The 25,622-nt window shown below is 54.3% G+C and overlaps 2 protein-coding genes across 2 annotated transcripts in view; both read left to right on the forward strand.

The window, feature by feature from the left end:
* The window catches only part of Gck (glucokinase (hexokinase 4)), a 53,992-nt gene extending 33,773 nt beyond the window's left edge, over nt 1-20,219 (forward strand). The window contains exons 2-10 of the mRNA XM_013520657.1: nt 12,498-12,660; nt 13,082-13,236; nt 14,165-14,284; nt 15,223-15,318; nt 15,634-15,733; nt 17,425-17,608; nt 18,472-18,627; nt 18,971-19,204; nt 19,286-20,219. Of these exons, the coding sequence (XP_013376111.1) occupies nt 12,498-12,660; nt 13,082-13,236; nt 14,165-14,284; nt 15,223-15,318; nt 15,634-15,733; nt 17,425-17,608; nt 18,472-18,627; nt 18,971-19,204; nt 19,286-19,430 (1,353 nt within the window). The 3' untranslated portion in view covers nt 19,431-20,219. The remainder of the gene's footprint in view (nt 1-12,497; nt 12,661-13,081; nt 13,237-14,164; nt 14,285-15,222; nt 15,319-15,633; nt 15,734-17,424; nt 17,609-18,471; nt 18,628-18,970; nt 19,205-19,285) is intronic.
* Nucleotides 20,220-22,036: 1,817 nt separating this feature from the next.
* Nucleotides 22,037-24,024, forward strand: Myl7 (myosin, light chain 7, regulatory). Its single transcript, XM_005396669.1, has 7 exons — nt 22,037-22,105; nt 22,297-22,407; nt 22,515-22,590; nt 22,771-22,875; nt 23,305-23,383; nt 23,515-23,563; nt 23,881-24,024. Exons 1-7 carry the CDS (start codon nt 22,103-22,105, stop codon nt 23,980-23,982), a joined length of 525 nt encoding a protein of 174 aa, XP_005396726.1. The 5' UTR covers nt 22,037-22,102; the 3' UTR covers nt 23,983-24,024.
* Nucleotides 24,025-25,622: the final 1,598 nt, after the last annotated feature.

Here is a 25,622-nt window from a genome sequence, read left to right on the forward strand (position 1 = left end):
CCCAAGGACTTTGCATTGAGTTACATCTCTAGTTCTCTCTTTCTCTCTCTCTCTCCTTCTCCCTCTCCCTTTCTCTTTCTCCCTTTCTCTCTCTGTCTCTCTTTATCTTTCTCTCTCTCTCTCTCTCAATCTCTCTCTCCCTTCCTTTTTTAAAATTTTGAGACAGGGTCTCACTCAGTCTTTAAATTGCCCAAGTTGGGCTAGAACTGTGATTCTCCTGCCTCAGCCTCCCGGAGTGCTGAGTTTATAAGCATGTTCTGCCATCCCCAATTTATTGAGTGTCTGTGTATTTGTGTGTTTGTTTGTTTGTCTTGTCTTAAGAAAAACTAGGCTGGGATTTATTAATCAAGTTGCTGTTGCTTCTGTTTGTGTGTTCTCTGAATAAATAGTTTCTGTCTGTATCATTATTGATTCTTGTATTCTAATTTTCCTCTTGTTTACTGAATCCTCTCTGTGTTGGGGTTTTCAGCATCTTGAGAGAAATGCTTTGCTCGTTGATTTTCCAATTAGTTTTTATTAAGGGCATAGTCAGGTGTGGATGTTTCCTTGTGTGCCATTCTGTCCATCAGCCACACTCTTTCTAGCCAGAGCTCTCCCGGTTGTTCACTTATAAAGAGTCTGAAATTTAGCCAGGTGTGGTGGTTTAGGCCTGTAAAACTAACACTCTGGCAGGCTGAGGCAGGAGGATTGCAAGTTCAAGTCCAGCCTGGAAGACTTAGTGGGCCTGTCTCAAAATAAAAAATTTTAAAAGGGCTGGGGAAGCTCAGGGTGAAGGCCCTGGATTCAAATCCCCAGTAGGAGATTCCCCCTCCAGTGGAGAGTCCCCCTCTTCGATCCAAATGCCACCTGAGAAGTGCCTCCTCTTTCAAAGTGCACAGGATTTTGGGTCACTCTTCTGTGCATTGCTGGTCTGCCTCAGCCTCAGGTGCTGAGAGCTCCTCTGTGTGCCTGGTTCTGGGCCACCTGAGTCACTCACACCTCTGCAAGTCCCAAAGTTCCCTCTCTGGAATGTGCTTCTTCTACCCCAAGGGCTGCAGGGAAGAGGCCTAAGAAACACTGTCCCTTTGTTCCAGAGAAAACCTGTCAGTTCCCAAAGCCCCTGTAGCTTTGCCAGTTTGAAGATCGTTTGCCTTTTTTACTAGATGGTGAGGTCCCTGTGAGCTAAACACTAGGTGGACTCTGCTTTTGTGGGCAGTACATGTACTAAATTGAAATAGAGCCATGTGTAGTGGCACATTTGTTAATCCCAGCACTCAGGAGGCTGGGCTATACAGTGAGTTCACACCAGCCTGAACTACATATTGAGGTCTCACAAAAATCAGAGAGAAAGACAAGAAAGGGGAGAGAGAGAGAGAGAGAGAGAGAGAGAGAGAGAGAGGTTTATTTTGGCTCACAGTTCTAGAGGTTTCAGTCCATGGTCTGCTGGCCCTATTACTTTGGCCCTGTGGCAGCACATGATGGTAGGAGCATGTGGTGGAGGAAAACCACTCATCTATGGCCAGGAAGAGAAAGAGAAGGGGCTGGGTTCACATGATCCCTTTCCAGGCCACACCCCCAATGACCTAAAGACCTCTCTCTAGGCCCTACCTCTTAAAGGTTCCACCATCTCCCTATAGCACCATCCTGGGGACTGAAGCTTTAATTAACACATGGACCTTTGAGAGACACTTAAGATTCAAACTATAGCAGCATCCATCATAAAAACTCCCCGTGGAAAGAGAAGGAATGGGAAACAAGGACCTGTCTACATCAACAACAAAATCTCACTAAGCAGGCCCTCGCTTGGGTACTTGTATTCCTAGAGGGGATGCTGGAACTGCCTCCAGGGTGAGTTCAAATTCCCACCAGTCTTCTTGTCAGGCCCTTTGGCCACCACCTGCATGGCGGTCTGGAGTGGATACCACCTCCCCCATCCTGCTTTCTGTTGATAATGCTTGGGGGCCCAGGGATTATGTTTCGGCTTTAACACTCAAAGGCTTTGTCAAGTCAAGCTTATGGGGTTTTCCCCTCAGAAACTTAGTAGGCATCTCATCTCTGCTCATACGCAGCAAAATGTCCCAGGAACCACAACAAAGTTCTTGACACACAACACTTTCTTTCCTCTTACCCACCCCCTCCAACATAATGGCAGGACGTGGAGGTGAGCAGCCCCATAAATCAAGCTCCACCTCAGCACCGCATCCCTTCTCTTGCTGAGGCATCTGAACAGGCCTTCCCCGAATCCTTGCCTGGGCTGACCTCTCACTTTGGAACAGCCGAGGGTGCAGACCAGGCAGTGATTCCATTCAAGGAGGGAAAAACCCACTTTTACTGGGGAACTAGAGCAGTTGGTTAGTTATTCTCTCCTTTATAAAGCTGTGGTGAAATGTGTACCCATAGAAGGTGCCATGTGAACCATTCTTAAGGGCACAATTCAGTGGTGTTAAGTACACTCACAGCATTGTGCAACCGCCGCCACTGTTCCCAGAACGACTTCATCACCCCATGCAGGAACTCAGTAGCTTCCCCTCACAGCCCTCGTAGTCACTATTCTATTTTCTGTTTCTGTCAATTTGCTTTTTATATTTCTATAAGTGGAATTCATACAAAAGTCCTTCTATAGAGCTTCCCCGAATCCTTGTAGCATAACACGGTCAAGACTTATCCGTGTTATAGCTTATTCAGAACTTCCTTCATTTCCGCGGCTGACCAGCATCCCATCGTAGGCATGTAAATACCTCCATGTTCATTCATCTGTTGGTTAGTTATTCTCTTGGTTAGACAAGGAGGTTGCATCTGCCTTTTGCCCATTGTGAATAATGCCGCTGTGGACATCACATACAAGTATCTGCCCGAGTCCCTGTTTTCAGTAAATGGAGGGAATATACTCAGGAATACAATTACTGGATCATATGGTAGTTCTGTGTTTAATTTTTATTTTTTTTTTTTTTTGTATCAGGAATCGAACTCACAACCTTGTACTTGCTAAGCAGGCGCTGTGCCGCTGAGCTAAATCCCCAGCCCCGTGTTTCATTTTTGATGAAAAACAAAACTGTTTTCCATAGCAACTGAACCATTTTACATTGCCACCAAGGATGTACGAGGGACTCACTTTCTCCTCTGCCAATTTCTGCACCTTTGCCAGTGCTTGCTGTTTTCTGGTTTTATTCCCTTTGTCATGTAGCTGTCGTAGTGGGTGTGAAGTGGTAGCTCATGGTTTTCAGGTGACTGATGATGGTGAACATCTTTTCAGTACTTTTTGTCCATTCCTAAATCTCCCTGGGAGAAATGTCTGTTCTAATCCTTTGCCCAATAAATTGGGTTGTTTATCTTTTGATGGCTGGGTTCTGAGAGTTCATTATATGAAACCCTGAATATTAAATCCCTACCAAATAAGATTTGTAAGTGTTTCCCCCCATTCTACGGATTGTCTTTTAACTCTTGAATCTTTTAGGGGGCCTTGTTGTGCCTTGAGGCAGGAGTCTTGTTATGTTGCCCAGTCTGGCCTCAAATTCCTGGACTCAAACGATCTTCCTGCCTCAGCCTCCCAAGTAGCTGGAACTACAGGCATGCACCACCACATCCACCTGTTAAGTGTCATTGAAGTCTGACTTATCTATTTTTCCTTGTGTTGCATGTACATTTTGTTTCATACTGACAAAGCCACTGTCAAGGAGGGGGTGTAGCTCAGTGGTAGACCACTTCCCTGGCATATACATGGCCCTGGGTTCGATCCCCAGCATTAAAAAAATATATTGCCAAATCTAAAGTCATAAGGATTTTTTGTCATGGTGTAAGGAAATAGTCCAAATTCATTCTTTTACACACTTAATTTTCCTAGCCCTGTTTATTGAAGAGATTGTCCTTTCCCTTATTGAATGGTCTTGGCACCTTTGTCAAAAACCAAATGATCATATCTGGGATGATTTATTTCTAGATTTTATTCTATTCCATTGGTCTATACATCTGTCATTAGTTCAACAATTTCTAGTGAGTTTGAAATCAAGACATATGAATCCTCTTTGTGCCCCTCCTTTTTTTTACAAAATTGGTTTGACTATTCAGTGTCTTTTGAGATTCCACATAGATTATAGAATGGGTTTTCCCCCTTCTGAAAAAAATTGAGATTTTGATAGGAATTGCCTAGAATCTGCACATCATTTTGGATAGTTACATCATCTCAATAATATTGCATTCCAATCCATGAACACAATGTCTTTCTGTTTATTTTGGCCTCCTCTAATTGCTTTCAGCGATGTTTTATAGTTTTTCAGTGTACAAGTGTTTCACCTCCTTAAATTCATTCCTAAGTATTTCACTCTTTTTGATGCTATTGTGAATGGAAATGTTTTCTTAGTTTATTGTTCGGGTTACTTTTGTTAGTAGATCGGAGATAACTTTACTGCTTCCTTTCTGTCTTAGTCCATTTTAGCTACTATAACAAAATACCATAAATTGAGCAATTTCACACAGTTCTGGGGTCTGGGAAGTCTAAGACCACTGGTTGGTGAGGGCCATTCTCACATCCCCGACCCCAAGGGCACAGAAGCTCCTGGGGGTAGGGGACACTTTTTAATGGCTTTAATCCTATCCGTGAAAGCTCTGCCCTCAAGGCCTAATTACCTCTTCGGGTCCTCACCTGTCAATCTCATCACCTTGGGGATTAGGATTTCTACATGTGAATTTTGAGAGGACACATTCAGACCATAGCACTTTCCAAGTTGGATTTCTGTTTATTTATTTTCCTACCCCAGTTGCTCTGGTTAGAAATTCGAGGGCTATGGACTATTCCAGCAGCTGTGGATATTCTTGCCTTGTTCCTGATCTTAGTGGGAAAAACTTAAGTCTTTGCCACCGAGTCTGATGCTAGCTGTGTGATTTTCATCTATGACTCTTGTCCTGTTGAAGAAATTCCCTTCTAGAATGTTCTGCTCATAACAGGGTGCTGGATTTTTCAGATACTTTTCTGAATTAGTTGATATGGCCATGTTGTTTCTCTCCCTTATCCTATTAATATGGTATATTACATTGATTGGTTTTTTATATGTTGAATCACCTTTGCATGCCTAGAATAAATCACACTTGGTCATGGTGTATAATCTTTTAACATGCTGCGAATGCTCCTTTTGCTAACATTTTGTTGGGAAGTTCTGTGTCTATATTCATAAAGGATCTTGGCCCATAGCTTTCCTTTTTTTTTCTTTTTCCGGTACCGGGAATTGAACTCAGGACCTTGCACTTGCCAGGCAGGTGCTGTGCCTCTGAGCTAAATCCCCAGCCCCCCATAGCTTTCTTATAGGGACTTTGTTAGGTTCAAAATCAGGGAAACTGAACGATGCAGGAAGTGTTTCTTTCTCTTTGATGTTTTCGGAAGACTGTTAATTCTTAAAATGTTTGACAGAATTCACCAGTGAAATCATTTGGTCTTGGTATTTTGTTTTAGTAGGTTTTTAATTACCAGTTCAACTTCCTTATGACTTGTTTATTTATTTATTTATTTATTTATTTATTTATTTATTTATTTATTTATTTATTTTGGTACTGGGAATCAAATTCAGGACCTTACACTTGCCAGGCAGGTGTTTGTGCCACTGAGCTATATGCCAGGCCCCATGACTTGTTTTCAGCTTAATCAGATTTTTAAAAATTTCTTTCTGAGTTAGTTTTAGCAGTTTATGTGTTTCTAGGGATTTCTCCATTTCACCACCGTTATCCAACTCATTGACTTACAGCTATTCACAGTATAGTTAATAATAATGTGCATTTTTGGTGATGAGTTAAGTAATTTGAGCCCCTTCCCTCTCTCTTTAAAATCTAGCTAAAGTTTTGTCAATTTTGTTGAACATTTCAAGAATTTTTTTCCCTATGATTGGGCCGTAGTTTCCGATTTCTTTGTATGGTTTGTAATGTTTCGGCAGCTAGTCATCTGGAGTAGTACAATATGGTAGCACTGGAAATCAGATTCTCCCTCTAATATTTTGCTTGGTCCCCCCCACCCCGGTACCGGGAATCAAACTCACGACCTCGCGCTTGCCAGGCAGGCGCTGTGCCGCTGAGCTAAATCCCCAGCCCCTCATATTTTGCTTGTTTAGGTCTGCAGTCATCCATTTGTATTGTGATTTTTCCAAACTGTTTCTGCAAAGCCTGTATTCTTTTCTGTGTGTGATGACTGGTGTTTCCGTTCTGTTGTTTCTACAGTTAGCCTGTGACCTGAAATATGATGACTTAAATGTATAGATTTTAAAAACAAAACGAAACAGAAAACCTAAGTCTCCAAGTCTTCTGCTAGCTTCCCCCCAGGGTGGCTCCTGCAGCCCACGGGGCTGGAAACAAAGACAAGCTGTGCTCTGGGCTCTCAGGCAGCCACCAGATCAGCCAAAGGACACAACCTAAGCTTTCAGAAGAAGAGACCCTTTCTGCCCACCTTGCTCCCACCAGCTGCCAGCAGCACAGCAAACTGAATGGCTGTTTAGATGGAGGCACCAACCCCTGAGCTTCCTACTCCTCCATTTCTAATCAGGTCACCACCAGATGTCCCCCGTTCAGACAGAAGCTTCACTGTTCAGCGCAGGAGCAGCCGTGAAGGGCCTGTGCCGCTGTCTGTCCCCTTAGGGCCCTCTGAGGGTGGGAGTTCGGCATCAGGCCTGCCGTAGGGATAGGGTCGGCCTGTGCCCTCAATTCTGACCCCTGATGGAACTTCCTTTTGTGCTGACAGTAGTATTGAACTACCTGCGGGTGATGAGAGCATTATCCTGCTGACCCTGCTCAGTAGCCCTGTGAGGAAGGTGAGCTGTGAGAACCCTTTGCTGATGAGAAAACCAAAGCATGGAAATTCGAGGGGGACTTTCTCTAAGTCCCAGGCCACAGAGTGGTAGAGTTGACCTCTGGGCTCCTGCTGGGGACCTCACATACCTACAGGTCACATCCAGTCAAGGAGACTAAAAACTCCTATGATCCTGGAATCAGAACGACCTAGGTGGGTCCTAGCCAAGGACCTTCTGACTGGTGCATCCCTCATCTCCCAGGGGCCTCGGTCCCCCGACAGCACACAGGCCTGGTGTAATCCATGTAAGGGTCTGGCACCACGCACTACCTGTGGCGTCTGACCCAGAATGCTCTGCTGTCACCTGTCCCAGCTCCCCCTTGCCCACTATCCCTGGCATCCTGGCCTTGAACCACTGCTGCCCACCACTCTCCCCTGCACGGGCCCCGGCCTGTCCCTCAGCCAGGCTCAGGTCTGCCCTGCAGTGAGCAAATACTGCGACACTCATGACCTCCAGGTCCCATTGCATCAGTGGCCCACTCTCGGTGCCAGGTGCTGAGAGGGCAGTTTGGGCACGTGCCGTGAGGAGGGCTGGTACTGCGGGCTCCTGGCCTTCCTTCCCCTGCTTGCCTTTCCACAGGACGAGGGTCTGGCATTTTGGCCTCTTTAACTGTGGGCCTCTATCCTTCAGAGCCTGAACTTCTGAGCAAAAATAATAGACAAGACCTAGCCTTTCTAGTTTTGTCCTTTTCTTTGCAGCTGGGGCTTGAACCCAGGGTGCTGCACATGCTAGGCATGTGGTCTACCATGGAGCTGCATCCCAGCCCTTTTTGTGGTTTTGAGTCAGGGTCTCACCTAGTTGCCCAGGCTGGCCTCAAACTTGCAATCCTCCTGCCTCAGCCTCTGGAGCAGCTGGGATTACAGGCATTCACCACTGCGCCTAGCTCTCCCAGATGTATATTGTCTATATATAGCATCAACGCATATCTGTGGCAAAACGGATCATACCAGGTTTTCTGTTTTCCACGTGTAATTATCCAGCTTATGGAACACATCACCTCAAGACTCAGTGACTCTAAACAACAAACCTTTGCTGCCTCTGCAGGGCAGAAACTCAGAAGCAGTTCGAGTTTCCTTAGTGGCCTGGAGGAGCTGAGTGTCCTGAAGCTGTGACGGGGCTACAGGCCACTTCCAAGTGGTTCTCTGTCGGGCCCAAACGGGTGCGGCCCGGCGGCAGGGGCTTCCTTCTGGGTTAGATCATCCCAAGGGCTCCTGTGTCCCCACAGCATGGCAGCTGGCCTCCCTCACAGTGAACAATGCACAAAAAGACAGGAGCCACATGTCGTTCAAGGCCCAGCTTCCGGTCACACTCCATCTCTTCTACAGTATCCTGTTGCTTGCCCAGGCACTTGATTTGTTGATCATGGGAGAGGACAAAACAGGCCAGCCCCAGTGGAGAATCCCCTGTGTTGAACACCGGGTTCCTGTAAACAATTCCTTTAAACCAGGCGTGGTGGTGCTCCCTGGAATCCCAGCTCAGAGGCTGAGGCAGGAGGATCATGAGTCTGAGGCCAGCCTGAACTACATAATGAGTTCAAGATCATTCTAAACTACATAGCAAGACCCTGTCACACACCAAAAAAAATCAAAAGTAAAAGAATAAACAGTTCCTTTAAACAAGCATCTTTCCATGCCAACAGAGGCAAATCAACCTCACCATTTTCTCCTTTCCTTTTTTTCTTTTTTTTTTTTTTTTTTTTTGAGACAGGGTCTTGCTATGTAGTTCAAGTTGGCCTTGAACTCCCTATTTTAGCCCAAGATGGCCTTGAACTCATAGCAGTCCTCTTGCCTCAGCCTCCCAGGTGCTAAGATTACAGGTTTGCGCCACCCAGCCCGGCTTCAATTTTCAACCATTTTCAATGACTGCATGTTGCGTAATTTATTTAGTCAGTTCCCTAAACAGTATTTGGATGTGTGGGCTCTGTGCCATTTTTTGATACCGGAAGGAATAATCTTGAATATCTATCACTGAATTTGTACTATTGAGATAAAGGAAATTAGTGAGATAAATGGAAACCAAAATCGGGTCAGGCCCGTGAGGCAGCTCCTTGAACAGCTAGGGCAGGGAAGTCAGCTGGGACACAGAACAGGGCCATTCCAATCTGCTCCCCTCTATTCCAGCGGGGAGCTCACTACCTACTAAAACATCTTGGCCCATTATCACATAGCTCTGGGTTTTTTCTAGAAAGTTCTAAGCAGAGCCAGGTATGGTGGCACATGCCTGTTGTCCCAGCTGCTTGGTAGGATGCTGAAGCAGGAAGATCTCAAGTTTGAGGCCAGACTGTGCAACTTTGGGAGACCTTGTCTCAAACTAAAAAAATATAACAGGTAGGGTTTGTAGCTCAGTAGGCTTTAGGTTCAATCCCTAGTAACACACACATACAACACACACACACACACAAGTTCTTGGTCCACATCTCTGACTCCTGCACCCAAGGAACAGAGCAAGAAGAGCTGGGCCCTCCTTGCTGCGCCATGGCACAGCCCAGGTGAACCAAGTGGACCTGGCCAGCTCCAAACTCAGACACAACCCTGCGCCCACAGCAAATGGGCTAGGGGGTCAGCGACCTGTCACATGAAGTCTTGAGGCCTATTTGGGGAAGAGGATCGATCAAGTCGGGAGGTGACCACAACGGCCATTGGTGAATGAGCCCGGCATCCCCACAAGGCACCCTCTGTACCCTGACTTCCTGCCATCTGTGGCTAATTTTAGCAGGGCTTGGAAAGTGCCAGCCAGGGCAGGGTCTTTGGGGTCATTCCCAGGCAAGCATGAGGAGGAGGGGCTGGGGTGTGTCTCACCCCATGAGTATGCCCTGAGTCAGTTCTGGGCCTGAACTTTGCAGTCACAAAGCCTAACGACCACCCCACTTTACTGGGGTTTTTTTGGATCAAGGCACTTTGAGGCACCATCTATGACTGACAGTTGAAGCGTGCTGACTAAAACTTGTATTTTTTACTTGAGGATCCCTCAGGGTGGCCCTGGGGACATGCACCTGCTCCTGCTCGTGTGGCCAGGAAGCTTTGTGTCAGTGGGCTTGGGGGACCCCACACCCTCGAGTCACCGAGACTTCCCTGACCATCTGAACCCTGGGTCCTCTGCTGCCCATGCGGGTCCCCCACTGTGGCTGGAGCCGCGTCTTGCCTGCACACCCCTGGCCTTCTTAATATGGGTCACTCCTTCCCACCAGAGTACCCCGCAGCACCCCAGACATTCACAACGCACCCCAGAGCTCCCCACAGATGGAACCCAAGGGATCCTCCTTCCTGTCACCTCTTTCCACTGAGCGTGCAGGAGTGCAGGGTGACATGCTGGCTCGGCCACAACTCCAGCAGCAATCCCAGCCGGTGCTCTGAGGGCATGGCAGCCTGCCCCATAGCCCTGTCCTCAGGGCCCTTGGCAACCCTGACCCTATGAGCCTCCGCTGCCCTTCTGGCCCTGCCCCTGACCCCGCCACAGTCGGCAGAGTATCTCAGTAGCTGCCCACTGAGTGCTTCAGTGCGGAAGCCCTGGGCTGCCTGCCTTGGGCACCTCTCGGCCAAGCAGCCTCACCTGCCCCAGGTGCCCTCAGATGCCACAGTGGCAGCCACGCTCCCGCCTCAGCAGGCAGCAGCAGCTCCATCCCCCAAACTCCCCGTTGGCCCCTCAGACAGATGGCCATGGACGAGGCCAGGAGCCGAGCCCAGGCAGCCCTGACGCTGGTAAGGGTCACCCAGAGCCTGGGCCTCAGGTGGGGAGGACAGCCTGGCCAGCACCTTCAGTGTGCAGAAGCCAGGTTGGGGTTGGGGGTGGCAAGCAGGCAGGGAGCCCTCGAAGGAGGCGTGCAGGCTCTGGGGGCCTGGATATGGCCCTCCCCACTCCTCATGGGGGCTGCCGCCATCTCCAGCAGCCCTCACTCCTGTGCTGAAAGTGCCTCGGCTAGGGCTCCCCCCGGTGCCATCAGCTCTCAGGCACCTGGGGCCATTCTGGGGCTGACAGATTGGGGTGATCTTCTTCAGAAGCAAGTGTGCAGCTGGTACTGTGCACACGGCCACGCCAGCGCCTGGGAGTGGAGGGGCCTGGCTCTGCTGGGGAGACTCAGGACCCCTCGGCCGGGTGTTCTGCGGTCTTGTGGTGGTGTCCCCCAGTGCTGGCCAGAGACTGCCCCTGGCTGTCCTCACCATTCAAGCCAGCCCTCCGTGGTACCCTGCTTTCACTGCATGCTGGGATGGGCTCTCAAAGCCAGCCCCCCTCATCCTGCCTGGCCCCTCATGCCTCTCCTCTGCTGTCCAGCCAGGATGCTTTGGGTTGTAGGAAATCAACATTCTCACTACCTGTGGCTTCAGTGGGTATTATCTGCTCCACAGCCAGAAAATAGAATCGGGGGCCCAGCATCAGTCTGTCTTCTCTGCCCTCCATAGTGCGCTAACAGCCTCGCCTCCTTATAGCTGCAAGACGGCTGTTTCAGTGCCTGTCATCACATCCTCATACAGCCATACTCACAAACTCAGGGGAGCCTTGTAATTCTCCCCGCTGCTAAAATCAGTCTTCCTCTCATTTGCCATTGACTAGAACTGGGCTACATGTCCAATTGCCAGGAAGGATACAGTTGCTGGGCTTCGCCAAGTCCAGTCATGCCTTAATGTGGCACCCTGCCACCTGAACAAAATCCAGGGTCTAAAAAACTGAAGGAGAAGGAGCAAAGGGTGTGCTGCCTCCTGGCTGTGACTCAGAGCATCTCCAGCCCACTGAGCTCATGTGTAACACAAAAAGAGAGCAAGTTCCTATAAAGAATGGATCCATGGCTTTTATCAGAGTGACTTGACCTTTTCTTTGTTGGTTAAACACGCAAATATCTTTGGGGCTTTTCATTTGTTTTGTGTGCAGTGGTGGGGATTGAACCCAGAGCCTTAGCACTGAGCTACATCCCCAGCCCTTTTTAATTTTTTTAAATTTTGAGACACAGTCTCCTTAAGTTGCTAAATTGCCCAGGCTGGGCTCAACTTTGCAATCTTCCTGCCTCAGCCCCCTAGAATGGTAGGATTATACACTTAGCTCAAAAGTATCTTTATGACTGTGTTTCTTACCACTGTCTAGTGGCCTTTCTCCATGAATATGTGATGCTGGGCGAAGGGAACAGACTCATGGCTGTGCTCACCGGGGACCCCCAGGACAGCCCACAGAAGTAGTGCTGGTCAAATCTCAGCTTCCTGGCCTCACACTAATGCACAGAGGCCTGCCCCAGGCTCAGCTCCTACACTATGGCTGCCGTGCCTGGCCAGCAGACCCCCAGTGGGCAGGGGCAGGCAGTGGCTCACCCCGACCAGCCTGGCCTTGGCCGCCCTGTGCACACCAGTGCTGGCTGTCATTTGCTCCAGGAAGTCCTAGGGGAAGGGTGGCCAGGTCTTTGCCCAGTGATACCAGCTGCCTGCCCCTCTGACTGGCTCCAGCCCTCACCAGCAGCCCAGGTAGTGCCCTCCTCCTCCTTTTGCCCCGGATCTGAGGGCCACCAGGAGGCGCTACCAGACCGGGCCACAAGGATGGCACCAGAGACAAAAGCCACTCACCCGTCCAGCACGCCCAGGGTAACTAACCATCAAGGGCTGATCCTGAAAAGCCTCCCCTTCGACCGTGGCAGGCCATGTGGAAAGATGGGGCACTGGGACCCAGGGTCAGAGGACAGCAGGAGACACATGTGCGTGTGCACCCTCCCCGCAGGCGGAGCAGATCCTGGCGGAGTTCCAGCTGCAGGAGGAGGACCTGAAGAAGGTGATGCGGCGGATGCAGAAGGAGATGGACCGAGGCCTGAGGCTGGAGACCCACGAGGAGGCGAGCGTGAAGATGCTGCCCACCTACGTGCGTTCCACCCCAGAAGGCTCAGGTACCGCAGGGACGGCACTGCCAAAGGCTCCGCTGTCCCCAGAAAGGACCCCTGGGCAAGCGATGATGTCCCCAACTCACCCACCCTTGGCTCTGCAGGTCCAGCCGGGGGGGGGGCCACTGGCTTTTTAATCTCAGGGAGGGACCTCTCTCCACGGTCTTGTGGGGGCCCCAGCCCCGTCCTGAGTGCAGGCCAGGTCCTCAGTGGCTCCCGGGGCCTGTCTAAGAGTGGGGGTTCCCACTGACATTTCTCCAGTGTGCTCTGACTCTTCTCACTTGGCCCCAAAGTCTGGGCTGGTGACCCACACCCGCTACCCTGCCCCATACCTGCCCTGTTAGATCTGGTCCCAGGCCAGCTGCCTGGGTCCCTCCCAGCCCGGGCCTGCCAGGCAGTGCCAGCGTGTGTCTCTCTTTGTCTGCAGAAGTCGGAGACTTCCTGTCCCTGGACCTGGGGGGCACCAACTTCAGGGTGATGCTGGTGAAGGTGGGGGAGGGGGAGGAGGGACAATGGAGCGTGAAGACCAAACACCAGATGTACTCCATCCCCGAGGACGCCATGACGGGCACCGCAGAGATGGTAAGCAGCTTGAGGGCCTGGCAGGCAGGGGTGAGGCCACCAGAATCCCAGGGCCCATTCACCCACCAACCCACCCATGCATCCACCCATGCACCCACCCACCAGGGCCAGAGGTAGCTCAGAGGCCTTGGTGCACAGCCTCTAGGCCTGGCCAACCAGACCAAGTCCTGTGGTCACTCTATTGTGGGAGGGAGTCATTGGGCTGGAGAGGCTGCAGTATAAAAGACCCTCCCCCAGCTGGTGGTTCTCTGTCTACTTTCCCAGAGGAAAAGTCAACATCTAAAAATTAAGCAGGGTGTGCTAATGCACACCTGTAATTTGAGCACTCAGGAGGCTGAGGCAGGAGGATCTCCATGAGTTCTAAGCCAGCCTGGGCTACATAGTGAGTTCAAGGCCAGCCTGAACTGCATAGCAAGACCCTGTCTCAAAAACCAAAACCAAAAATAAAAAATGGAGCAGCCCTGAGAGGCCAGGTTCCAGGCAGAAGCCCCCACACACTGCCAGGCCCTCACCTGCCTACAGCTTGCTGTCTGTTAGTGCAGCTGGGCCCTGGAGCACAGAAGAGAGCTTGGTTCCTCTGCAGAGCTGCCAGCTCTGAGGACAGGCCCATCAGAGGGGGCTGGGAGCTGGGGCAGCCCGGACACCTGGAAGCAGTGAGGGAGACAGAAGTCGTAGCTATGGCCAAGCACGTGCCCCCACCTGGACCTCACGGAGCAGCTGGCCTGGCCTCACAGGCTCTAGTAGGGACTGGGCCAATGGCACAGCTGGGCTAGGGACCCGGGCCGCCACTGAGGAGGTACAGGGACTGAGTAGTGGCCCACAGCAGGAGGCAAGCTGAGCACCCCAGGGAGAACTGTGACCCCAGGCCAGAGAAGGCTGCTGGCCTGCCCTGCCCCGCACCCAGTGGCCACCTCGCTGTGTCTTCCAGCTCTTTGACTACATCTCTGAGTGCATCTCTGACTTCTTGGACAAGCACCAGATGAAACACAAGAAGCTGCCCCTGGGCTTCACCTTCTCCTTCCCCGTGAGGCATGAGGACATCGACAAGGTGACCAGGTGGAGGGCAGGGCGGGGAGTGCAGGATGGCGGGGAGCGGAGGGCAGGACACAGGAGGGAGCCGATGAGGGCTGCATGACTGCCCCGTCACACATGGCCTGAGAGAGTCTGCAAAGTAAGCGGCGTCAGCTGGTTGTTACTGTCTGCAGTGGGGAGTGCAGCCGGCCACAGGTCACCACCCGCCTTGTCACCCACCTCAAATGCCCAAGTTACCCTGCGGTTACAACTTGACACATGCACACATGCACACACACATGTATGCATGCCTGCATGGATATACACATATGCATGCGCGCACACACACACACACACAGCCTATGTACATATGCAAACACGAGGCCTCTGGGTCAGAAACCAAACCAGGTCATGGCTCGAGGTAAAAGCAACCAGAGCAGCATCTCACACAGTTTCCCAAGTCCCCGTCTGTCCCTGCAGAGACACAAGGTGGGTCAAGCGGTACCCTGCAGGCAGAAGGGGGCTACAGGAGGAACCACAATCTTATACAGACAGAACTGCTCCTCTGGGGACCTGCCTTGCTCTTCTGAGCGAACATCGTGGGAATTTACTGTCCAAACATTCTAGGGCTGTAGCTGCAGTCCAGCAGTGGGCCACTCACCTGGCAGGTTCAAGGAGGCCTGGGGTTCAACATCCAGTACCATACACACATGCACGCACACATGCACACACACACACACACACACACACAACCACAATCACAATCGTATTCTTAAATTGCCTGGGACCCAGCCCTGCGGAAAGATGAGATATTCACGCAAAATCATCCCCAGCAAGTCTCAAAGTGGTGTGGATGCTGAGAGCCAGTTTCCTCAACTGCCCCGTGGGGGCACACGTCCCCCTGGCCGGGAGGAGCTAGTTTAGGACTCAGCTCCCTGCCCAGAGCTAGTGGCATGAACCCGCCTCGCCCCACAGGGCATCCTCCTCAACTGGACCAAGGGTTTCAAAGCCTCAGGAGCAGAAGGGAACAACATCGTGGGGCTGCTGCGAGACGCCATCAAGAGGAGAGGGGTGAGGACACCTTCACCCGCCTGGAGGAGTGCCTCTGCCCACCTCACCCTTCCCCCAGCCCCATCATCCTGGTTTCTGCTCCTCACTACCACTTCCTCCTCTTCTTCCTCCTGCTCTTCTCTCTTCTTTACAGTCCTGGGAGATGAGCCCAGGGTCTTTGCACCGAGCAACACCCTCAGCCTCTTTTTATTTTTCGAGATAAGGAAGGCTGCCCAGTCTGGTCTCCAGCTTGCAATCCTCCTGCCCCAGCCTCCCAGCATATTGGGATCACCGGTGCGTGCCAGCATGCCTGGCTTATTTTGTGCTCCTTGGCAGGACTTTGAGATGGACGTGGTGGCCATGGTGAACGACACAGTAGCCACAATGATCTCCTGCTACTACGAAGACCGCGAATGTGAGGTCGGCATGATCGTGGGTAAGGGCTCCTCACCCGTCCCAGGCTGCAGAGGGGCCCACGGGGGCAGCATGGGGGAGGAAGCACTCATCCCCAGCGCAGTCGGGGCAGTGCCTGCTGCCAGGGCCAGCCGGCCTGGGGGTGTGGTGCTGCAGGCACTGCGTGCAGCAGGGAGATTCAACACTCACAGCGCCATGCTATCACAGGAGCTCCCAGCTGCAAACACACACCGGATGTCATTAAACCACTTTATCCAGTTAATTAGCCACACTGGACAGATTTGTCCAAGTGGAAGAGAATCGCAAAAGTGGCGTCGCCCTTTCCTAGAAAGTCTTTCCATGGGCCTGCCTGGCCCCACCCCAAGCCATATTCCTACCCCCAGAGGCGGCCCCTCCCCAGGGAAATAGGCACCAGGACAGGGAGCCACAACCCCCATACCCTGTCTGTCATCTGTCATGGGCTCTCGGGACCCAGCTACCCAGAAAGACCACGAGCGTTATTTGCACCCATGGGCCCTCCTGAATCAGTTCAGAAACGTCATGTATTTGAGCATCTGAGTAGGCTCCCAGCTGTAATTACATCCCCTCAAACATTTGTATGTTTTATACAGACTATGCATGTTACACACGTCCACACATATCAGCAGCACTATGAACTAACGTGTGGTCTCTCTTAAGCACGAGCCTGACCTCGCTTTGTCTCTCCACCCGTTGCCCACTTCTGCTCTCGTTCTCACCTTTAGGATGGAAAGTCCAACATCTACTCACTGTCCCTGGCTGTGCCCCTCCCGCAGAGCCCGAGGTGCCTCAGCCTGAGTTCTCGACACACCAGGCTGCAGCTGCTCGGGCTCAGGCACACCTTTCTCGGGGCACCCTTTGGGGCCCACGAGTCACATCTGCCCACAAACACCTGGTGTTTAAAATCATGTTTATAGTGAAGCCTAAAATTTGGGGACTTCACATCAAAGTCCAGATTTCTGGGTTGCGCAAAAAAACTGGAAGGCAGGGAACCCTGCCTCCTGCTGGGCACCCTGCATAGCTGTGTTGTCACTCAGAGCTCCAGAGCTGTGTGGCCCATGCGGCTGCGCTGGGCCTAAGGCCATGGCATCGTCATCAGCACGCTCTGTAACTCACGGCTACGGGACGCCACATGTCCACTTTGCAGTGAGCACAACAAGAGCCTGTCCCAAGGCTCACACGAAGCAGGGCTCAGAACTGAGGGGCTCGGGGACACGTTGCAGGGTGCCAGGAAACAGCGCTAAAGCGCACAAAGCAGAATGTCCCACATCCATCGCTGGCTAAGTGCACTGGCACAGCCTAGTCTCAACCACCCAGGAAAATGAGTGTCTTCGTCACTTTCCAGTAACCTGACACCCACACCCACAGCTTTAAGGACAGGTCTTATTTGGCTCACATTTTAGAAGTTTCAGTCCTTGTGTGATGGAAGGGCCCAGACAGAGGAAAGCTGCTCATGCCAAGAGAGGGGCCAGCATGACAGACAGACCCTTCCAGGCCATGCCCCCAGCAGCTGCCCATTCCCACCAGGCCCCACTTCCTAACAGCAAACACTGAGGCTCTGGGGGCCATTTTAGATCTAAACCTAACAGTGGGGACAGTGTTACCGTCCTGTTCTCTGAAAGAGACTGGCGGGTTCATCCTGGGTCACCTGGCCAGCCCTGCAGCCCTGAGGCCTGACGCGTGCTGTCCCCGCAGGCACGGGCTGCAACGCCTGCTACATGGAGGAGATGCAGAACGTGGAGCTGGTGGAAGGGGACGAGGGTCGCATGTGCGTCAACACGGAATGGGGAGCCTTTGGGGACTCGGGCGAGCTGGATGAGTTCCTGCTGGAGTACGACCGCATGGTGGACGAGAGCTCCGTGAACCCCGGTCAGCAGCTGTAAGGACGCCCCCAGCCCTGCTCAGCTGTTCCTTCAGTGTAACAGCAGATAACAGCCGTCTCTAAACATCCGGGTCCTCCTTCCCTCAGCCCACTCCTGGCCTGCTCTAGTTGAGCCCAGCGGTGGGATGTGCAGGCTTAGTCATGATTATATTGGCCACACCTCCCCCCTTCTCACAGGTGGCCCTGGGCAAGAGGACGTCTGGGAGGCCCGCAGTGGGGCTGACCCGGTGTTACTCAGGGTTCCCCAGAGGATAGGCTCGTCGCTATTCCAGAATGAGTCTATTTTGTGGAATGCTGCAAGTGGCAGAGCGCATCTGGGAAAACCACGCCCAGAGCTTGTCATTAATCACGGCTGTGACTTGCTAGCCACCTACAAGGTGCTCGGCCTGCTAAGTACTTTAAGAGCTTCATCTCGGGGTTCTATTAGGTCAGGAGTACTAAATGTATTTCAAGATCAAAATACACAGGCTCACAAAAAACAAACAAAAAACAAAAATACCGCAGGCTCACATAGTGAGAACGTGCCACACTGTGGGGTGCGCCTCAGGCTGAGCACTAATCTCTGGACCTCAGTTTCCCCAATGATGAGAGAGAACTGGAGCCCTCTCAGGGCCCTGGGCCCCATCCCTTTCTCGTATGGGCTCTGCAGCAGCGGCGCCCACCGCCCTCAACCGGGCTGGATTCGAGAGTCCTCATGCCTGAAGTTTCCGCAAAGCACAGGACCGCGGGAAACCCAGAAATCAGGGCAATCGAGGTGGGGTGGGCAGAGGCGTCACAGCGTCCCACGGGGCCACCTCGGAACCGCGCGGGGGCGTTGGGCACCTCCCCGCTCGCCCACATAACCGACGCGTTGCCTGCAGGTACGAAAAGCTCATCGGCGGGAAGTACATGGGTGAGCTGGTGCGGCTCGTGCTGCTCAAGCTGGTGGACGAGAACCTGCTGTTCCACGGGGAGGCCTCGGAGCAGCTGCGCACGCGCGGCGCCTTCGAGACGCGCTTCGTGTCGCAGGTGGAGAGGTGGGCGCGGGAGCGGGGCGCGGCCTTGGGCGGGGCCTGGGATGGGGCGGGGCGGGGCCTGGGGCGGGGCGACGACCCGAAGGGCGCAAACTCTAAAGGACTTGGGGCTGGGTCCAAGGCGAGGCTGAGTGCCCGGGCTGAAGAATCTGGGGAGAGAATCGGGAGCGCGCCGGTGCCCTACGAGCTCCCTGCTCGCCACAGACACTGTCTCGCTCCATCCGCGCCACAGCCCCGAGCCGCGGCAGTGTCGCTAGAGCAGAGACCCAGGCTGGGGAGGGGCGTCCCTGGGGCGCCGGCCCTGGAGCCACCGGCCTGAGCGACGCCTCCCCGCCTCGCCCCGCAGCGACCCGGGCGACCGCAAGCAAATCCACAACATCCTGAGCACGCTGGGGCTGCGGCCCTCCACCGCCGACTGCGACATCGTGCGCCGCGCCTGCGAGAGCGTGTCCACGCGCGCCGCGCACATGTGCTCCGCGGGGCTGGCGGGCGTCATCAACCGCATGCGCGAGAGCCGCAGCCAGGACGTGATGCGCATCACCGTGGGCGTGGACGGCTCGGTGTACAAGCTGCACCCCAGGTGAGCCCGCGGACGGGCGGAAGGGCGGGCGTGGGCTGGGCTGACTGAGGACCCTCACCCTAACGCTGCTCCTCCGTGCAGCTTTAAGGAGCGGTTCCACGCCAGCGTACGCAGGCTGGCGCCGCGCTGCGAGATCACCTTCATCGAGTCCGAGGAGGGCAGCGGCCGGGGCGCCGCGCTGGTGTCCGCGGTGGCCTGCAAGAAGGCCTGCATGCTGGGCCAGTGAGGGCGGACGCGGGGCCACCGCTGGTCTGAGGGCTGGAGAGGCCCCTGGAGCCCGGCAGGCCCCTCCTGTGGTTCAGTGGCTGGAGCAGAGCCCCTGCCCTGGCTGGAGTGGCCGCCAGGAGAAGCCGGCACGGAGACTCCGACACCCCTTGGCTTGCTGGCTGGAATCAAGTACCCAGAAGGGAGTGGATCACTCGGGACTTTGCAGCTCCACGCTGCCTGCCTGGCCTGGGCCTGCCCCGGGAAGGACGTGTTCTCCGGGCCTGGCCGGGGAAGGGGTCCTGTGGATCCGGCTCTCGCCGGGCTTCCCTGGGCGTCACCGTGCAGGGGAAGGCATCTCCCGAAACTTGGCCAGATCAGACCAGAGCCCAAGGGGAGTGAGGGCAGCTGTCACCCGGGTTGGCTTGTTCCCGCCTGTGGCTCTGGGGACCCACGGGAAAGGGCCCAGTAGCGCGGAAGTACTTCCCAGGCCGCAGGTGTCCTCAGGGGGCCTTTTCCTTCACACAGCCCCACCCCGAGTGGCTTGTGGTTCTGGCATGACTCCTCACAGGAGATGCCAGGGGACCCACAAAGGGGTCCTGGCACTATCAGGGCCTGCCTGTGCCCACAGGCAGGATGGCATCCTTGGCTCTCACACAGGCCCAGGAAGACGCCCCGGCAGCATCCTGCACAACTCAGGGGGCCTCCCCAGTCCCCTCTTGTCCTCATCAGGACATTCATGTGCCACGTGACCCTCTCTATGCCCCGACTGGGACTATGGGGTTTTTAATTAAAAATTCTAAAAGGTTTAGTCATGGCTTGTGCCTTATTCTTTGACCTCTGTCCACGAGAGCCAGGGTGCAGTCACTGAAGAGACAGTGTCACGCACACATCTTCTGTAGAACTGAGTGTGCCTTGGAATTTGCTGCCCCCTCCAGCCAGAGTGCGCAGGGGAATGGGGAGTGTGACAGGCCGGGCTATAGGAACGGAACTGGGCAGCGTGGGGAAGCTGGGGCATTGAATGGCGCTGCCCTGGGCCGGGGCCCCGCCTGCCCGTGGAATGTGGGGTGGGGTGGGGGTGCCAGGCGGGGCTCCTCTGGTTGGGAACAGACCAGTCCTGCTGCAGCTTGGTCTCAGAGGGGCCCTGTCCCCTCAGAGCCATGCAGATAGTGACAGTGAGTGGGCTCAGGGGTACAAGAGGTCACGCCAGGAGGGCCTTCCAGAGGCTGCTGCAGATGAATTACCAAGGAGGGCCTCATGCCGTCTTTGTGCAGCATGAACACGATGACACGTAAACCCACCCTGTGTGACTTCAGTTCATTTCTCCATTCAGGAAAACCACCCTGCAAGTCAGGAAGGACCATGCCGTGTTTCATTCAGGACTTAATCCACAGTTGTGATTTTGAAACATGACATCCTCCTGAAATCTTCCCATTTTCTGGTTTTTCGAGTGTGGCATTACCTCTGTTCCTCCTCCTGAGTGCACCTGAGTTTAAATTCCTTGTTGTAAAGTGATGCAAGCGTCTGGTTACTTCATGTTCGGGATGCGTGGGCTCATGTCTGAGCCCTTCTGTGTTAGGATGGACTTTAATATTCACGGCTTCCAACCTCTTCATATTGCAATTGCTGCATTCCATTTACTTTTCAGTGGTAGGTTATAGGTCTGAATTGAAATAAATGAATTTCATTTTCAGACAGTAAAGGATGTCTTATAATACTTACACAAAAGGGGGCCTTGTTCCCTCCCAGCCTGCCGCTGAGCCTTGCAGAGCTGGGGTGGAGCGAGATGTCCCGTGACCCCAGCTTCTCTAGCTGCTAGCCCTAACCCTGCCTCTGCTGCTCTGGACAGCAGAGGGCGCCCTGGCCCTTGTCCCCAGTTTAGCACGGCCTGAGGGAGTTTCCACACCCCAAAGCTTCCTGCAGAACAGCATCACACAGGTCTTGTGCGTGCCAGGCCTTTGAAGTACAGATGTTGACCAGGCTGGGTGCCCAGGAGGAGGCTACAAAGCTATCAGCCGTCACCAGGAAAACCGGTAATGTGCCCACAGCTCCTAGCTGGGGACATCAGAGAGTTCCAAAGGAGGCGGAGTTGAGATGGGGCTCTTGGGACAGCAAGACTCAAGCCCAGGAGGAGGGGTTGTCTCAGCGGAGGGCCCTGCAGCAGAGGCAGAGGCGGGGACAGGAGCCGATGCGCCTTTCACCCCCCAGAACTGCTCCAAAGCCAAGTGAAGGGTTCTGCGGAGTGACCACCTGCTCAGAGCTGCTGCCTTCTGTCTTGTCTTCAACAAGACCTCTAGGAATCCTGGAGTGTCAGGCCAAAGTCCATCTCTGTCCTCAGCCCAGAGGGTCAGGACTGGACTGCCAGGGTCTGGACCAGACCTGTGGGAAGGACGGTCAGATGGGGGTGACAGGGCCCTGGCGAGCGCTCTGAGCCACTGTGCTGTGGGGAGACATGGCACCTGGACACGCGAGATGCTCAGAGCCCGGGATGTTACAGGTCATGGATGTGAAGGTCCCCAGGAATGTGGCTGGAATCTGCTTGGGGCCCTCGTCCGTCCTCCCCTGACTCGGGCAGGGGCTGCCAAGTTTGGGCCTGTCCTCCACTCTTTTCCTTATTTGGACCTCCAGGTGATAAGGCTGTGACATAAAGGGGGCCTGGTGACCAGAGGGTGCAGCTGGGCTGCTGGAAAGAGGATGGTGAGTGCTGGTGACCAGGCGCTAGGCTTGGGGCCGGGAGTGACAGAGCCAAGGACTTTCGTGCCTGTGCCGGGCCCAGGGAGGTGTCCCCAGGGGTGGACGAGGACCCTCACCTGGGCTGTGCTGGAGTTTGAGGTAGGGAAGGGAGGTTGGGGAGCTTCGGGAGGAACCTGCCCCGGTTGGTATTGCAGGCCAGCAGGAAGGCTGGGACGCGGGGCAAGGCTGCCACCAAGCAGGCCCAGCGTGGCTCTTCCAATGTCTTCTCCATGTTCGAGCAAGCCCAGATCCAGGAGTTCAAGGAAGTGAGTGCCCTCCCAACCATTCCCCACCCTTTCAGGGCCCCTCTTCTCTGTGGTTCCGATTCCGAGCCCTGGTCCTCCTACTCCCTTCTGAAGTCCCCTTCTCACAGGCCTTCAGCTGCATCGACCAGAACCGGGACGGTATCATCTGCAAGTCAGACCTGAGAGAGACCTACTCCCAGCTCGGTGAGCCCCGGCCCCACAGCCCGCCCTGCCCTGCCCAGGGTCCTGCAGAGAGACCTTCCCTTCCCCCATCACCCCCCTTCTTCCTGCCCAGGCGCCCCATGGCGGGGAAGCGGGGAGGGCAGCCCAGCCCTGCTCTGCACCACCAGAGTCCCTGTGCTCCTCTCCACCCCATCTCCACAGGGAAGGTGAGTGTCCCAGAGGAGGAGCTGGACGCCATGCTGCAGGAGGGGAAGGGCCCCATCAACTTCACCGTCTTCCTTACACTCTTCGGGGAGAAGCTCAATGGTGAGCCGGCGGCAGGGCCTGGCCCTCTTGGCAGACAGAGGCCTGAACCCCATGGGCCCCCACTTGTGAGCCCCACAAGAACCCACAAGAACCCCACAGAACTTCATGGGAACCCAATCTGAGCCCCATGAGCCCTGTGGACCCCACATGAAGCTCACCTGAACTCCACCAGGCCCCACCTGGACCTTGTCTGGACCCTGCCTGGCCACAGCCCTCCCAGAGAACCCGCGTCCACCCCGGCCATCCCAGTGCTGTCCTCCCAGGTGCCAGGCTCCCAGCCAGGCCCACCTCCTGAGGAAGAAGGCTGTTCCCGGCGCCCCCACCCCCGACCACCACTTCTGGGTCACAGAGAGCTCCCTGTGCACCTGGTGCTCCTGGGCAGGCCTGGGGGCTGGGATGAGTGCTCACCTCCCTGCCTCGGCCTCCCAGGGACCGACCCGGAAGAAGCCATCCTGAGTGCCTTCCGCATGTTTGACCCCAGCGGCCAGGGGGTGGTGAACAAGGATGAGTAAGTGCGGACCCCAGCACCCCCTCCACACCAGGGCCGCTTGGTGGGCAGAGGGCGGAGAGGCCACCTGCGTGGGGTGTTCTTTGGAGGCCTATCCCTGGGCCGTGGCCACCCTGCCTCCCCACTTGCAGGTTCAAGCAGCTGCTCCTGACCCAGGCAGACAAGTTCTCTCCTGCTGAGGTGAGGCTTTCAGGCCCGTCAGCACCTGTCCCTGCGGCCCTCCCGGCAGGGCACTGGGGAGGCCTCACTGGGGAGACGCGCGCGCTGTCCCGTGGGCTTGGGGGGTCAGAGGGAGCAGGCTGTGTGCAACCCAGTGCTTGTGTCGGAAGAGCGACCCTAAGGAGAGGGGTGTCTCTGCCCCCATGTGGGCCCACTGCCCAGTCCGCCCAACGCCGGCCAACAGAAAAACACTGGTCTCCAGCTTTGGAGTTGGGGTGGAAGAGGCTGAGGCCCAGAGCACAGCCCTGGGGCCACACCTCCGCTGTGGGGCCTCACAGGTCGAGCAGCTGTTCGCCCTGACACCTGTGGACCTGGCTGGCAACATCGACTACAAGTCCCTGTGCTACATCATCACCCACGGCGATGAGAAAGAGGAGTAGGGCCAGGCGGCTGCCTCAATAAACTCTGTTCCCCAATGAGAACTGCAGTGTCGGCCTGTCTGTGACAGAGGGGGGCGGGGACAGACGAGCGCCCCGGGGCCCTGCTCAGGCCGCCCAGCCATAGTGAGCACCGCACATCAGCTCCCCTGGATTCACCAGATGATGCCTAGGAAATATGAGCATGATCATGCCCAGTTTACAGATGAGGACACTGAGGCCCAGAGAGCTGAGCTCTTGGGGAGGGAGGCTGGGCTTTGCACCCGCCCACAAGGCCAGGAGGACATGGCCCGGCTGCTCCAGGCTGCACAAGGCGGCCTTCAGGGGAAGAAATAGAAATGCAAGATGCCACACAAGAGGGTCCTACAGCCCAAGAGTGGCAGGCCCCTGAATTGGGAGCATCCCCAGTCCCATCTCATCTGCAGAAACCAGGGGCTAGAGGGGAAGGGGACCCCCATCATGGGACCCCAGGAACCACAGGGGACCCGCACAACACCTGAGGGACAGGCAGAGAGGCAGTGGTGGTCAGGCCCAACCAAGCCAAGTAGCAGCTCTCTGCGTCCCCTGCCCACCCTCCTGCCGGCTGCATTCCTTGCGGCTGGGGAGGGGACGGGAGGAGAGCAAGAAAAGGTGGGGGTGCCTGGTCCCTTCCTGAGTCCCCAAGAGGAGAGGCCTTTCCACCCGGAGAGCTGTTCAGTTGGATTTTTCGCCAGGACTTGGCAATTTAATTACTAAGGAGAGACTTGAGCCTTAAAGGACTTAAGTCAGTTTCTATGGCTCTTAAGTGACCAAGGACCATGAGTCCACGTGTGTTCCCTCCAGAGCGTGTGGGGAGGGACAGGGTGGGCAGTTCCAGGAGCTGTCCTGACGCTGTCACACGTCTGCTTGTTCACCAGGCCCCTTTCTAAGGTTTGGGAGGCCTTGGAAGGGAGGGTGTGAGGTTCCGGGTGTCTGGTTACTGATGGGACGGGTCTCCTTTCCTTGTCTTTGGGCGAGTCCACAACTCTGCAGGCGTAGGCTCTGGCAGAATCCATCCGCGCATCCCCGTCTGCACTGCAGACCAGCTGCATATCGTTCTGACTCTTCATGAATTAACAAGCAAATACCGTCTTTGGCAGGCGTTCACTTTATTTTGTATCTGAGCCATGATTTTTCTTTGGAAAAAAAAAATCACCTTTCCCACTGCAGGTGCAGTGACAGTGACATGGTACAGTTAGTCCCCTCTGCACCAACTCAGCTTGTATTGTGTTAGTTTGGAGTAAAGTAAGGGCACAGCACGTGTGTTTGTGTGTGTGTGTGTGTGTGTGTGTGTGTGCATTTGGGTATAGTGTAAGTGGTCTGTGTATTCTGACACAGTATGTTTTGTGTGTTGTGTAGTACAGTATGTGTGTGTGTGTGTGTGTGTGTGTGTGTGGTATCTGGTGTGTGGTGTGGTATTATGTGGGGGATGTTGTGGTATATGAGGTATGATATATGTTGTATGTGGTATGTTATGTGTGGTATGTGTAGGATGTGAGGTGTGTAAGTGGTGTGTAAGGTGTGGTGTGATGTGTATGCATGGTATGATATAGTACGTGTTTGTGGTATGGTGCATGTGGTGCTTTATGTGTGTTTATGGATGTATTGTGTGTGCTGTGTGTGAT

Source organism: Chinchilla lanigera, unplaced genomic scaffold (genome assembly GCF_000276665.1).
Source record: "Chinchilla lanigera isolate Chin_1 unplaced genomic scaffold, ChiLan1.0 scaffold00055, whole genome shotgun sequence".
NCBI lineage: Eukaryota > Metazoa > Chordata > Mammalia > Rodentia > Chinchillidae > Chinchilla > Chinchilla lanigera.

What these genes read in the sequence shown, in the direction of transcription:
- Myl7 (XM_005396669.1), top strand. An exon ending in AGAGACCTACTCCCAGCTCG is followed by an intron (nt 22,591 to 22,770) that starts GTGAGCCCCGGC and finishes CCATCTCCACAG; the next exon opens with GGAAGGTGAGTGTCCCAGAG. An exon ending in GGGGTGGTGAACAAGGATGA is followed by an intron (nt 23,384 to 23,514) that starts GTAAGTGCGGAC and finishes CCCCACTTGCAG; the next exon opens with GTTCAAGCAGCTGCTCCTGA.